The sequence below is a fragment of the Acanthisitta chloris genome, unplaced genomic scaffold (genome assembly GCF_000695815.1).
Source record: "Acanthisitta chloris isolate BGI_N310 unplaced genomic scaffold, ASM69581v1 scaffold420, whole genome shotgun sequence".
In the NCBI taxonomy this organism is placed as follows: domain Eukaryota; kingdom Metazoa; phylum Chordata; class Aves; order Passeriformes; family Acanthisittidae; genus Acanthisitta; species Acanthisitta chloris.
Window position 1 is genome coordinate 265298 of NW_008649730.1, and position 14398 is coordinate 279695.

General features: G+C 38.6%; 1 protein-coding gene across 1 annotated transcript in view; it reads left to right on the forward strand.

Annotated features, from left to right (window-relative positions):
* Positions 1–14057, forward strand: part of PTPRM (protein tyrosine phosphatase, receptor type, M) — a gene marked incomplete at its 5' end in the record, with an annotated part of 275129 nt that extends 261072 nt beyond the window's left edge. Inside the window, 5 exons of the mRNA XM_009083735.1 lie at positions 1176–1307; positions 4319–4444; positions 6242–6405; positions 8494–8629; positions 13160–14057. Of these exons, the coding sequence (XP_009081983.1) occupies positions 1176–1307; positions 4319–4444; positions 6242–6405; positions 8494–8629; positions 13160–13213 (612 nt within the window). The remainder of the gene's footprint in view (positions 1–1175; positions 1308–4318; positions 4445–6241; positions 6406–8493; positions 8630–13159) is intronic.
* Positions 14058–14398: the final 341 nt, after the last annotated feature.

The window sequence follows — 14398 nt, forward strand, 5'->3', positions numbered from 1 at the left end:
CTCCAGTTGGGTTTTGAATGTCTCCAGAGAGGGAGACTCCACGACCAGCCTGGCCTGTTCCAGTGCCACCTTCAGTGTAAAGAACTTCCTTATGCTGGGATGGAGCTTCTTGCATTTTTATTTATGGCCATTGCTCCATGTCCTGTCACTGGGCAGCACTGAAAAGAGTCTGGCACCATCCTCTTGACACCCCCCAAGTTGAAGCCCAAATCCTGTCCCTGCACAGGACAGTCCCAAGAATCACACTATGTGACTGCAAATAGCTGATCAGATTGTATCTCTGTCTTCCTTATGCTGGGATGGAGCTTCTTGCATTTTTATTTATGGCCATTGCTCCATGTCCTGTCACTGGGCAGCACTGAAAAGAGTCTGGCACCATCCTCTTGACACCCCCCAAGTTGAAGCCCAAATCCTGTCCCTGCACAGGACAGTCCCAAGAATCACACTATGTGACTGCAAATAGCTGATCAGATTGTATCTCTGTCATCATACAAATGCTTCATTCAGTTCAAGGCATGTAGATACTTCCCTGTCCTCCTTAAAGAAGGCAATGGCATCCCCTCCCAACAATTGCCCCAGTGTGGCCACACTAGCCTTTCAGCGCTCTGGAGGATGTAAATGAAAATGCTCGTTTGAGATCCACAATGGACCAGTTCTGACAAACAGCTCAGTCAGTGACATACTCTGGTACTAAAAGAAACAAAGAGCACTGAAATTTATCCCCTGGGTATCATCGCTGCTGTCAGATAGACCAGAATTTCAACAATATTTCTGAAAAATAACTAGATATTTCCTTTCACAGGCATCATTCAAATTTAGAGCTAAATGCAAACAGCCAAGATTAATCTGTCCACTAACAGCTCAAAACAAACCCGTTGCTCAGAATTTTGTAGGAGTTGCATTGGAAGCAAAAACCTCTGATGATTTTACTCTATGCCTGTGGCATGAAATATATTTCAAAAATATAACATCTGAAGAAGTTATATTCTGCCCAAATAGAGTTTATTAACTTTGAAGCATATAAAATCTCAGGAAAGAGCTGAAAACAATATATTAATTATATAGAAAATAGAAATAATGCTTTCAGTCCCAAATTTTCAGGCTATGACTGACATTCTGCTAAATGGATTTTTATCTCTTACCATTCTTCTCATCATCTCATTACTTCTTTGCAGAGCTACAAGCAACCGTCAGCTTTTATAGTTACACAGCATCCCTTACCAAATACTGTCAAAGATTTCTGGAGACTGGTCCTAGATTATCACTGCACTTCAATAGTTATGCTGAACGATGTGGATCCTGCACAAGTAAGTCCAGAGAACTGCTTAATTCAAAAGAGGAGTGCTAGTGCCTCAGCATTTCAGAACAGCTTTAGGATGTAATTAGTTTTATAAAACAACATTAAATACTAACATGCTAAAAAATTGATTTGTAGCTTGCGGATACACATAGGGATCAGACCATCAGCAGCTTCTCCACCAAAATGTTAATGCACACACACATAAGTGCATGTGCCCAGAATTTATTCTAAGATAACATGGTTTGGGAAGAGCTGCTAAAACCCAGAAATGATGGTAGTAGAATTCTGACTCAAGTCTGAAGCATACTAATAATAGCCAAAAGTCATAAACAGAAGCCAACAGCTATTCACTAGCCTGCCTGAAACAGGTTAATGACCTTGGTCTGCTTACCAAGGGATAGGTGTTCCCAGTGTGAAAATCTGTGTTGTGTTTTGTGCAAAATGACCTCATCGATAGCAAGGAGATAGGAACTAAACAAGATCGGAGACTAAGCATCCTTCAGAGGAGAAAACAGGGCAGTGAAACGTATAGGGGAATGTAATTACGTTACAAAAGAGTTGTGCATGCTGTACATGTTGTTTAGAAAATTGGAAAACCGAATCTACTGGTTTGGCAATTTAATCACTAGCATTAATCACTACGCGTCCTAGAGCCTGGCTCGCAACTGCACAGTTCCAAGTTCTTACACAGATATAATTTCCTTAGTTCCAACAAACTGCACCAGCTCTCTGCTGGAATAATGTGGTGGCAATCTGGATTCTTACTATGTAAATATTTGTTAATTATTGGTTATGAGCAATTGTCATTTCTTATAGCAGACTGCATGCCGTTTTTATTCTTGATATCATCAAGAATCTTTTTAGCTTTCGTTGAGTCTCATTTCTTTTTAACATCAAGAATTTGTTTTTAAAAGATACTAATCTTCCATTTGGTCTTTCAAAGGAATGTATAGGAATTCCACACACCATTTAAAAGACTGAATTTCTGATTCCAAGCCGTTCACTGTCTACAGGGAGAAAAAAATAGAAATGAAAGACAAAACTTTTATTCATGAATCTAAGATTATTTTCCGAGTGAATAAGGAAAGACTCGAGGGAGTCAGACTGTTAGGGACTGCTGAACAGGGGGTTTTTTTAATTTGTGGGCTGTGTTTTGAATTTACAATAGGGCATGGCTATTTCAAGCATTTATTAGCCTCACAGGATTTAAAAGCTATTGGGATATGCAGTTAATGCACCTGCCTCCGCAGTATGTTAAGCCTTTTACCTCTAACGTGAGTAACAATCTTTTCATTAGGAATAAATCTCAAAACCCTCAGAGCAAACAGAAGTGGAGAGAGGGCAGAGCTTATTAAAAACACGCGTTGCATTCAGATTTATTAATAATGACTGTTATCATTATTATTTGTGTATATATGAAGTGTTTACAGTTCTGTTTAGATATTACCATTTATGTGGATTGTTATGCTCTATTGGGAAATGAAATTCAACCCTTCACAGTGACTCTGACTTAAAGAGAGTCGCTAGCATCACTTGCATGCAAAATGCACAGACCTAAATGCATTTGGTTTCTTTAGAACTTGAAAGTCTTGACTTCCTAAAAGAACTCCAGCAAACAGCTCTGCTTATTATCACTTAAACATTTTTCAAAGGCCTGTTAGAACAATACTCCTATGTATATGAAAGGTGTGTACTAAACTGTGCATATGTTAAATGATCTGAGCTCTAGCATTTGTGCCAGTTGTATGCACTGTATTTTGCTATCATGTACACTAGCATACTTCATAATAAAAATCTGTGTAAGATTTACACAATATTTGGATCGGCAGACAAAATTGTGGAGAGGGAGGGGGCAAAATAAATGAAAATATATTTTCCTGCTTGAAATTTATGGGTTTAACTTGTTAAAGTGGTCTCCTGTAAATCAGACCCTGTTCTCCTTTTAATTGATGGAGTAAGTGATTATGTTTTTCTAAAATGTAGTCATCTCTAAACAGCTTTGTTGAGGACTAAGTGTTATAAGAAATGCAAAACAACATCTGGAGTAAATGTGATTTGTCAGCTCAGCTCTGGATCACCAACAGCAATGCAGCAGAATGAAGACCACAGCTGTTTTACTGAATGAGATAAAGTTCCAAATATGACATCAATGCTTCTGCAAGCAAACAAAATTTCATGAGTCCATATTTAATTTTGGTGAATGCTTACAAAAGCTACATGCTCAAACTGCTCTAAATATGCCTGGCAAAAAAAAGTCATTAGGATTTTTATGGGAAAAAATGGACAAGCAGAGTCTAGCTTTAAAAAACTCCATGCAAAGTGTTGATTTAATCTTTAAAGTATTAACACAGATGATAATTGGTTGCTGGATTAAGCCATCAGCATATTATTAGACAATAAAATTGTGCAAGATAGTGGTAATATTACTTTGATGATTGTTAGATACATAGAAATAATGTTTTCTGAGCAGTTAATATTTTCAGGCGTCATAAGATGAAATTGAGCAGTTGTTGAAAATCTAAAGCAATGCAGTTATTAGTCAATATCATTGGTCACAGGTGAAACAGATGTGAAAGTTAAGTCATGAGTTTTGAGAATTGATGCACCATTCATAGTTCTCATGTAGCTTGAATTATTAGTAGCTTTTCAGGGCAGTTGGAGATACCAGGCCTTTGGTCTTTAGGCCCCACACTGTCTCCAGGATATGATAAAATTTGTCAGCATTTCCCTGTCTTGTCATAATGTATTGCAGGATTGACCTTGAGTGTCAGAAATATGTTACTCCAAATAACAGCGAATGGTGAGTAGCAGCAAGAAACAGTATGTTCAGTTAAGTGAAAAGGTCTTGTAAAACCAGAGTTCTCCAAACTGGTGGAAGATGGTGCACCACATATTTTTTAACAATACTATGTGAGAAGTAACAAATATATTGCAGATTAAAATCTAGGAAAGTATATTGAGGCAGCATGAAATTCAAAGCGATTAACTGTATTCTTTTGTGTTTGTGGTATTCTACAGCTATGTCCTCAGTACTGGCCAGAAAATGGAGTACACCGACATGGTCCTATTCAGGTGGAGTTTGTGTCAGCTGATTTAGAAGAAGACATAATCAGCCGGATATTCCGAATTTATAATGCAGCCAGAGTAAGGATGTTATTTGCAAAACAATGGTGTCTCAGTAGATGAGTTGGCTCTGCTCAAATCAAAAAAATGAAAGCTAAGCTTACATAGAACCATTCTCATTTTTTCAGCTTATTTATTTGAAAGCAATGGTGCAATACTGAGTCACACCATAATCAATGAGGAAAAAAGCCTTCTATGTATAATATAAGTAAAAATTACTTCAATGCATATCTCAAGTGTGTTAAATGCAAATGAAATAAATGCAGTATTCAGATAGTATGGTAGCCAAGAAAGGCTGAAATCAGTGCTGTTTTCAACAGTTTGAAATTAGCCATCTTGCATATTTGGATCCTGTGTCATGTGAAGAAAGCTGTGCACCATACTAGGCATGTTTTTCAATACCAGTCCCAGGCTTTTAGTGAAGATCCTGTCCCACTAACCACGCTTCATAAAATATGTAAGCAATTCAGAGGGGCAAGTACGTTCTCATATCCAGCTTTTGTGCTCCCAGTAAGTTGACAGAAGACTAAACGAGGCATGTCTTTCAAGCTGAGTGGAAAAAAGATTCCACCACAGACCAGGCACACTTCCCATCCAGGGAGCCTTTGCAATAGGCTGGTATCAATCACCAACGAGCTGTAGCTAGGAATAAGCAGCACACCCTGCTGAAAAAGTGAAGAACTGCTGTGAGATCTGGTAGCTCTCAGGATGGTGAAAGACCCCCAAAAAAAACCCAAAGACATGCTAATATCCAGACAGGGAGGCATATGGTGTGCTTTAAGATCCTTTTTTAATGCTATGAAGGCCTGGTATTAGCAGTTAATGTGGCAACATAAAAACATAACCTCCAGCAGTGTTAATGTGAGCCTCAGCATGCGCTGGGTCTGGCTGACGAGCTTTGGGAAGAGGGGCCATCAAATGAAAGAAACTGGACAGGAAATCAGTAAATTTCAGATTTTGACATAAAACAGGCACAACCTATTGGATAACATACCTAATGCTGCATCCACGTTGGTTTAGTCCCATATCATGTTAATGTTACATTCTCTCTATGAACTCTTACTCTAGAGAATAGAACATAATGTCAACATTTCTGGTGTATGGTTCATTTTAAGAGTGGCACTAAAATGCCCTCACTTTGCACAGAAGTGGCAAATCCTAGACCACAAAACCAGTTTTCATGTGCGTGTTTATTATGCCCTTTTCAAAGGACTGTAGTTTTCTGCCACTAACACTTGTTCGGTGTTCCCTTTTTATTTTAAATCACCATAAAGCAACTGTTCAGTAACGTTTCACCAGAGGGGTTCTGACTGCTGCAGTAGAACACAATAAAATAAAATATAGTTAGATATTTTATAAGTCAGAAACATCTAAGGGTTCTATTTGGTTTTTTAACTGTTTCCTGTTTCAAAATACCTTGAGAGGTTTTGACCTTTCTTGTAAAGAAAAGACAGAAGCACATAAACATTCTTAAAAATGCTGAAGCATATATATGAAAAAGGTATATAATTGAAGTTGTGTTGCAGCTCCCTCTTCGCCAGCAAGTTCCTGCTATCATGTTAATTAACTACTTGCTTGATCATGCAGCTGTACTATTGCTCTATTCTAGTCTATTTGTATAGCACTCTGTTTAAAAACTCTTGTTCTAATAACTCTGTTGGAAATTAAAAGTCATAAGTCCTCAAGGGCAGTTGAAATTACATTAGCAGTTTGTCAGCAATCATCTGCTTGAACAACTTTCCTCACTGATGCAAATATCTAAATTACGTACCCAAAAAGATTGCTGTTATTTTTCCTGCTTTTGTCTGATCTCTACAGCCCCAAGATGGCTATCGCATGGTGCAGCAGTTCCAGTTCCTGGGATGGCCCATGTACAGAGACACTCCAGTTTCTAAACGCTCCTTCTTGAAGCTCATCCGCCAAGTGGATAAGTGGCAGGAAGAATACAACGGGGGAGAGGGACGCACAGTTGTACATTGCTTGTAAGTGCTGGAAATGGAAGAGAGAAAGTAAGGAAATACTGTTACACAATTTGTACCAGGTTTTCAGGGACTTGTGAAGAGGCAAAGGGGCATCTATCTAATCTGGAACTGAATAAACAATACAACTGTTCATTCAAAAGCTCTGAATGCAAGAGGAATTGTATAATTTTTAATGTAGATTCATGAGTTTCCCTCTCTGTCCTTTCTTAGACCCCTATGAAAAGATGATGGGTACAAATCTATTTTAGATAAAAATGCCCAGTGACTTTTGCAAATGGAAAAATTACATATTTATTCAGAGTAAATCAAAAGTGTACCTTCAGAACAATGGACCTTTTGTTTCTACAGATAAGAACCACAGAAGTATGTAGTGTTGGAGGAGTGATTCCTGTTTCAGACATAAAGCACAGAAGTAGAAGTGGTGTGATAGACCAGTTAGGAGGATCCTGTAATTGCCTTACTTTTCTCTAATAATGGTACATGTTTTTGTCCTCCCATGACTGTGTGCTCCACTGATGCAGACTCTCATGCACTCTGCCACCATCCTTCGTTTGATATGGTTTACTACTTGTACGTGCTGTTTGCTCTCAGGAGTAGCCAATCTTTTCAGGCCAAGTCTTCAGTGTTTGAAGTGGCATCCCTTTTCCTCTCATCATCTGTTTAAGGGTGTTGCCGTGATGGAGAAGGGACATACTAAGAGGAAAATCACATTCAAAAGTTGGGAGCCCATGTTAGAATGATGGAGGAGAATCTAAGAGTATATTAATAATTCCCACTATCACTGACCTTGAACAAGTCATTGCTCTTCAGTTTCCCCATCTGTAGAATGGGGATAATAATACTTTCATCAAAGGAGCATTGTGCAGTGTGATTAATTAATGTTTTGAGATCTTTAGCTGAAAAGACCCTTTTGAAGTGCAAATTACTGTTATCTCTGAGGTGGCTGATGATATTAAATAGTTGTACAACATCACACATGCGTCACTTCCAGGCAGCAAAGAAAGAAAAAGCCCTAATATAATCCTTTTAAATGACTTTATTTTAATTAAAATTCTCAAAGAGTCCCACAATATCAGGCAATGTTTTGGCAGCACAGAGCATTCTTTTCATAGTGCCTGGATGTGACAGATGTGCGACGTTGTATCTTCCTTTGAAAATCAACCATTTGTGAAGCTGGTTTGAAAGACCTGCTACCTAACTAGGCTGCACTCTGGTAATTATTAAGGTTTATTATTTTTGGTGAAGCGCAGCCTAAAGATTCTGATTAGAATAGCTGTAGAAATAATGGGGTTTCCAGAAAGAAAGAGATTCTCTTGACGATTAAAAATAGCCAGGGATAAAGTATTATTAAATACTGTATTTGATCTTGCATTTGAACATTTGTGCCAGGCTTCTTTGTTAGCAAGTCACTTCGGGTTCTCATCCTCTGATACTGTGGGTGGAGGTGGAATACATACACTTCTAAAAGCAGCCCTTGCCAGGCAGCTGGCCCCTCTGCCAGCTGCCAGGGGGTGAGTGCATCATCCAGGGGAACATGGCAGCACCACCCTGTGCCATACCAAGTGTGCAACTGCCAAAAGGACTCCCACAAATGAGACTTCTGGTGCTTCTGCTGTTCCTCTGAAATGCCTTTGCATCCAGGAGGAAAGCACCAGGATCTGGAATAAAAGAACACAAAGATTCACTTTCTCTATAACATTTCCAGGCCTGATGCTCATTAACACACATAAACCATGTGTGTTTACAGTGCAAAGCAGTGTTGAACTGAACTACAAAAGTACTTTGTCCTTATTTTAGCATCCTCTTTGTGCTGTCTCAAATGTTCACTGAAGAGTGGTGCAAAACTCAGCCATTCAGTTCCCTCCAGGCTGTCAGCCTGCTGAATTCTGAATCATAGCTTTGAGATCTTTCAGCATGTTAATTCCAATTAAAAATAGTGTTTTGCCTAGAGTTCAGCAGCCTTTTGGGCCAGGAATGTTCTGTGGTTTCTCCCTGCTGGAACTCATGCCTTCTGTAACCATCCCTGGTGCTGTAGAAACTTGTAACATCGAGTCAATTGTAACAGGCATTTAATCACTTTTATTGTAGGAATGGAGGTGGCCGCAGTGGGACATTTTGTGCAATCAGTATTGTTTGTGAAATGCTTCGACATCAGAGGGCTGTTGATGTATTCCATGCTGTGAAGACACTGAGGAATAATAAGCCTAACATGGTGGACCTTCTGGTATGAGCTTTTTAACTGTACCACTAAATAGAAAATGCTCCTTTTTCTCAGAAGGCTCAGTAAGATTTCCAGGATTTGCAGTGGGAGTTGTTCACTAAGCAAGCAAGTCATTTTCAAAGGGGATAATGAAGTCACTTCACTTGTAAGAGTATTTTTACACTGCTTTCTTCCCGAGGAGACTTTGTCTCTGTGCGTTTGAATTTTTTAAGAGTTTTAAACTTTCAGACTAACATCCTTATTAATTTTCTTTTCTAGCAGTCTGAGCCAAGTGGAGAGCAGCCCTTGCATGGTAGAAATAATAGTTATGTAAAATGAAATGCCAGATTTTCAAATTATATATTTTATAAATAGCTTAATCGCCTAATATTTATCAAAGCCATGAATTTCAGTTTGACATCCAGAATATTGCATTTAATTACGGTTGCTCTATCTCATGGAAAGATTAAAGAAGTTCAGAAACAAGGGGCCATGTGCAATTATTTTCCTAGAGAGTGTTTTATGAGGTTTTTTTTCAAATGGAGAATTGCTGAAGTGCCAGCTGCTATGCCAGAAGAGCTGCAGAAAAGCTTAAACCAGCAGGTTCTTACACTCCAGTGTGTAGTTTTGCACTTGGAGATGGGTGTAGTGGATACCCTGTTCTGAAGCCTGGGCTATAAAAGACACTGTTTTACAACATCCTGCTGCAGAGATGGCTGCTTAAGAGGCAGCTGTATTTGATTTAATATCATAGGCAGGAGGAAGCAGCATCTGTGCACTTTCAGGGATGCTAACCCAATCCAAGCCAATTTTGCAAGCTTTGGTTAAACAAGTTTGGGTCATTTCAGCAACTTTTATACAGCACACCCAGGGTGAAGCAGGAGGCATCTCACGGAGCTGGTCCAGCCTCATGTAATTTTAGGAGATCCTCCTCTCTCAGATGAGCTGATGAGATCCAGCTGTGAAACACTCTGGAGGATGGGCAGAAAGAGTGAGGCTTTCAGGTGCAAGTGAAGATGGGGAGGGATATCCCTCTCCCCACCACATGTATCACTGCACCTCATCTGTCATGTGGAACAGGTCCCACCACATCTTCCACTGCATCTCTTCTATTCCATCTGTGAAGTCTGTGAAGTCCCAGACCCTCCCCTAGCCCCTGCTCTGGCCAGGCACATGGGAAAAAGCCAGATGTTGTCAGCTGTGCAAAGCAGGGAGGTAGTTTATAAGCAACACCATAGGGCTGTGAGCCAGCAATGTGGAACTGTGAATCTTGTATCAAGTGAGAAACTATCAAGCTTTCACAGTGGTGTGAGGGAGCAGCTAAGTTGGCTCCTCTTCCTCTAGTTTATATTCTCAGGAGGAGAGTCGTCATGCTGAGAACCATACATTTTTATTTCCTAGATATTAAGAAAAATGTCCTACTTCTTCATTCAGGTAGTATAGTTTAGACAGAGACTTGGCAGGCCTGCTGTTCTCCTTTCTCCCAGAGCTTAAGTCCACAGAACTCACTGATCTCTTACTCATTTATTTTATAGAAATAAAATTACAAGTGTGAAGATGTACAGTTGAAGAAAATGCTCTCTATAAATTCCCGTTTGTGACAGTTCTCCAGGTATAGATTTGTCAGGCAGCTATGTCCATTTTTCAGAAGAGAATTTCTTAATCAAAACCTAAATGTATTATTTTAGAACATATAAGTACCTTTTAGTAAATTCAGGGTGGTATTGAGAATGTCTGGAAGGCATTGAAAGGCCGTATAAGGCTTTTTTGTTATTATTTGGACATTTCAAAGCATTTGTGAAGGAGATCAGTATTGTTTTCCTTATTTTAAAGACAGAGGAACAAATGCAGGGGACAATCAGGATTTTTCCCATTATTGCATATTGCACTGACAGAGCAGAGTTGGAAAGACATCTATCTCTTCAGGCTTGGTCTGCTACCCTGTAGGAACAAATACTTGAATTAGCAAGGTTTCCATTTCCATGTAGATTGCTTCATGGTAAAAGAGAATAGGAACACTTCAGTTCTTTTCCTGATCGTGTTACTGATTTTTTCCTTTATGACCTATCTTATATTTATGTGTCTTTGCCTCAGTTTTCATATCTGAAAAATGTGAACAATTATATTCATATACCTTTATAAAATGTTATGGTAAAAGATGAAATGCTCAGAATTATGACAGTATTTCACAAAAACAGTTTAAGACTGTTTTATCAATACCTGTTACGCAGTTTCTGGCTAGATTAAAGGCAGTATTGCCATCCATACTTAGAGATTTGTCTCTAAATTTCATTTGAAACCTTTGGTTTTCCTGCCAGTGTAAAAATCTGAATTCCACATCCATACAGTATGGAAATCTGTGAAATTTTTCAGCCGTCATACAAAGGTAACACATGATGTTACAAAATGCCTATTACAGAGCACCCAAATCATTTTGTGACAAATGTTATCGGACCTACCCATAGGTGTCCCAGAAAAAAATTACAAATATACATCTCTGAATCTAGCTAATCTAAAGAGGTTTTTAATATCCACCATCAAGTGAATAATAAAAATGTACAAAGGACACTCATGAGTGAACACAGTGGGAAATAATATATGTCTGCTCTTTAAGACAGGTATTCAGTTTACTCAAAATGACAGTTATTCTGCTGGATCAGTAAATCATCTTAAAATGAGCATGGAAGAGTGGAAATGGATGAGATCTCTTGTTTTGATCTGTTACGTAGTTATGGAATAATTTCCATTTATTTGGAAGCATATGCAATAAAAGCAGAAAAGAAATTTACATAATACTCCATTCTTTCCTTTCTTCTTTATTTTTTGTTTTCTCATTCTGAAGAAGACATGAGCAGTTTATGGAACCTTGCAGGGTCTTAAAACCTCATATACAACACATTGAACACTTAAGTGATACACCTCAGACTTGTTTTCTCTTGAAGTCACAGCTCTCAACAAAAGAACTTGGAAATAGTCTATGCTTGTTAATGACTTTTTGATTGTTGTAACAGTATACAGCCTTTTACATGTTAAGGTGGACTCTCTTCTCAGCTAAAATGTAACCCAAAACCACAAGTACAGGCCAAAAGAGTTAATCCTTCAAAGCGTTTGCTTCAATGAAAGGAAAATATATCTAAAGTGTAATTGTAATCTTCCTTCTTGTGATGTTGGGTTTGGGAAGGCTGAATGCTGTCAGCTAGTTAAGTCTGTTGTTATTCCTAAATGACAATATGTGCTTCGTTATCTATTATTAATTGATTAAAGTGCATGAGAGAAATAGGCTTTTCAGTATCGGACATAGCCATAAAACTGGCAGGTGTTTCCAAATTGAATGTTCAAAAGCCAGAGCCCTTGGATTCAGGGAACCCACACCTACTATTTCTTTCAGCTTTTTTGTTTCATTTAAATGTTTGTGGGATTACTAAGTTTTGCAAGTAGCAGGAAAACAGAATAGTGTGTGCATACACAAAACTGTGAAGTCATCAGTGACTGCATCATTCAAAAGTTGCAGAGTGGACAAAGGTCAGTCAAAAGCATTTGGTCTCTCCATTCCAATGCAGATGTGAATGGGGCCAGCTCATGGCCCTGTGTCCCTGAAGCATGCAAACTAGGTTTGCATCCCTCAGGAAGGGGATTTCGATGGGATTGCCTCTTTTTCCAAATACACAAAACTGTGAAGTCATCAGTGACTGCATCATTCAAAAGTTGCAGAGTGGACAAAGGTCAGTCAAAAGCATTTGGTCTCTCCATTCCAATGCAGATGTGAATGGGGCCAGCTCATGGCCCTGTGTCCCTGAAGCATGCAAACTAGGTTTGCATCCCTCAGGAAGGGGATTTCGATGGGATTGCCTCTTTTTCCAAACAGTTGCAAGTAAAACCAGCAGGTCTGTCTTTGAGGCACAGGGTGGGCACCTGAAAACTTGGCCTGGGTGACGGGAGAGCTGTTAAGAGCCTACCTTGTGCATCACCTTTAATTGCTAAAAAGTAATTGGAGTTAATCCAATTAATTTAGCTCAAGCCTGATCTCACAAGCCATTGCACTAGGAGAGGACAGTATCTCAGACTGGGTCTGGGCTGCACATAGAGGACTAACAGTAAGCAGCTCTTGCCCTGAAATGTAGCAAGTGTATGAATAACATTTAAAATAAAACTTACGATCTGGGAAGTACTAAACACTGGGTCTATTTTAAGATAAACATTTCCAGGGAGGAATTTCAATTACTCCAATTCTGGTAAAGTGCTACATTAGCATTTTGACAGATGACAGAAGGGTTGCAAGTCAATTTCCTTACATGCAGTCAATTTTTCTCATGCAAGTGTATTAGAGCAGCTAAATACACATCTAACATGAGCAGTACCATAAGTTACTATGTGCAGTGTCTATTGTCTGGTTAATATAAAGATTTTCTCATCTGAATATAAATTGGATTTGCAAACTGGTTCTCATTGACAGCAGCTGATAGTAAATAAATAATTTTAACAGAAGAGAAATATTGATCCCCATAATTAAGTTTCTTCAATAACTGACTTTGTGTTTTTCTTTTGATTTTTCAGGATCAATACAAATTCTGCTATGAAGTGGCTTTGGAATACTTGAATTCTGGATGATTGTATAAACAGCACAGACAAAGTTCCTCCTTTCACCACCACAAACAAAGCAAGTTGCTTCATGATATCTGTCTAAATGAGATGAAGACTTCTCAGTGTTATGCTTATACTGCTTTGTATAATTGGCTCTTTTTAAGAGCCCAAAGAGATGTTTATAAAACTGCTTGCACTGCCCGTTTTCCACTATAATGCCGCTGCTTGGCACCCATATGAACGTACACCAAACCACATGGCAGTTGTTGAACACCGTATTCATACATAGCCATTGATGTGGTGAAGCAGCATAGTCCTCTGGTAAATAAGAGAGCACAATTATATTCTTATGAAGGAATTTGTACTTTTCTGTTATATTTCGTTGCCCGTGATTCTCAGTTATTGTCACAGCCTAGTGTACATTTCTGTTCTGTGGAGAATGCTGTCTGGCATTTTGATAATATATGATTTTAGTTATATTTGTATTCTAACACGTGCATAATAAATTAATCATATGTAGCTTATCTGAACTAACAGAAAGACATGTACCAAATCATGTTAACTTTGTTGAGTTGTAATTTCTATCCACTTTGTACCATTTCAGAGAGAGAAGCTTGATAGAAATACAGTTGGAAAATGCAAAATACAGGATGCTCAGATTAATATATCCAAAGCTTTTTCATTTGTTTATATTGTAAATATTTTTTGATTTCATCAAATTATTTATTCATTAAAATGATTTTTTTTGTGAAGCACAGTGAGTGACAATCATTTTTATTAAGCCCTGGAAATGCTTACTGTATGATAGTGTAAACATTTGTTTACCTTGTATGGATTCTCAGCTCAATAAATAATTACATACATGATAAAATCTCGTTTAATTTTAATATCTCTTGGCATCTGAGTGCCTTCAACTAAACCTCTTTTCAGATTAAATCTAGTAACTACTGAGCTACCTCCAAAGCATGTTTATTGTGCGATCCAGTGTTGGCCCAGTCAATAGGGAGGTCATAGAATCATAGAATCATAGAATGGTTTAGGTTGGAAGAGACCTTAGATAATCTAGTTCCAACCCCCCTGCCATGGGCAGGGACACCTTCCACTAGGCCAGGTTGTTCAGAGCTCCATCCACCCTGGCCTTAATCACTTCCTGGGATGCCATATAAACAACTTCTCTGGGCGACCTGTTCCAGTACCACCCTCACAATAAAG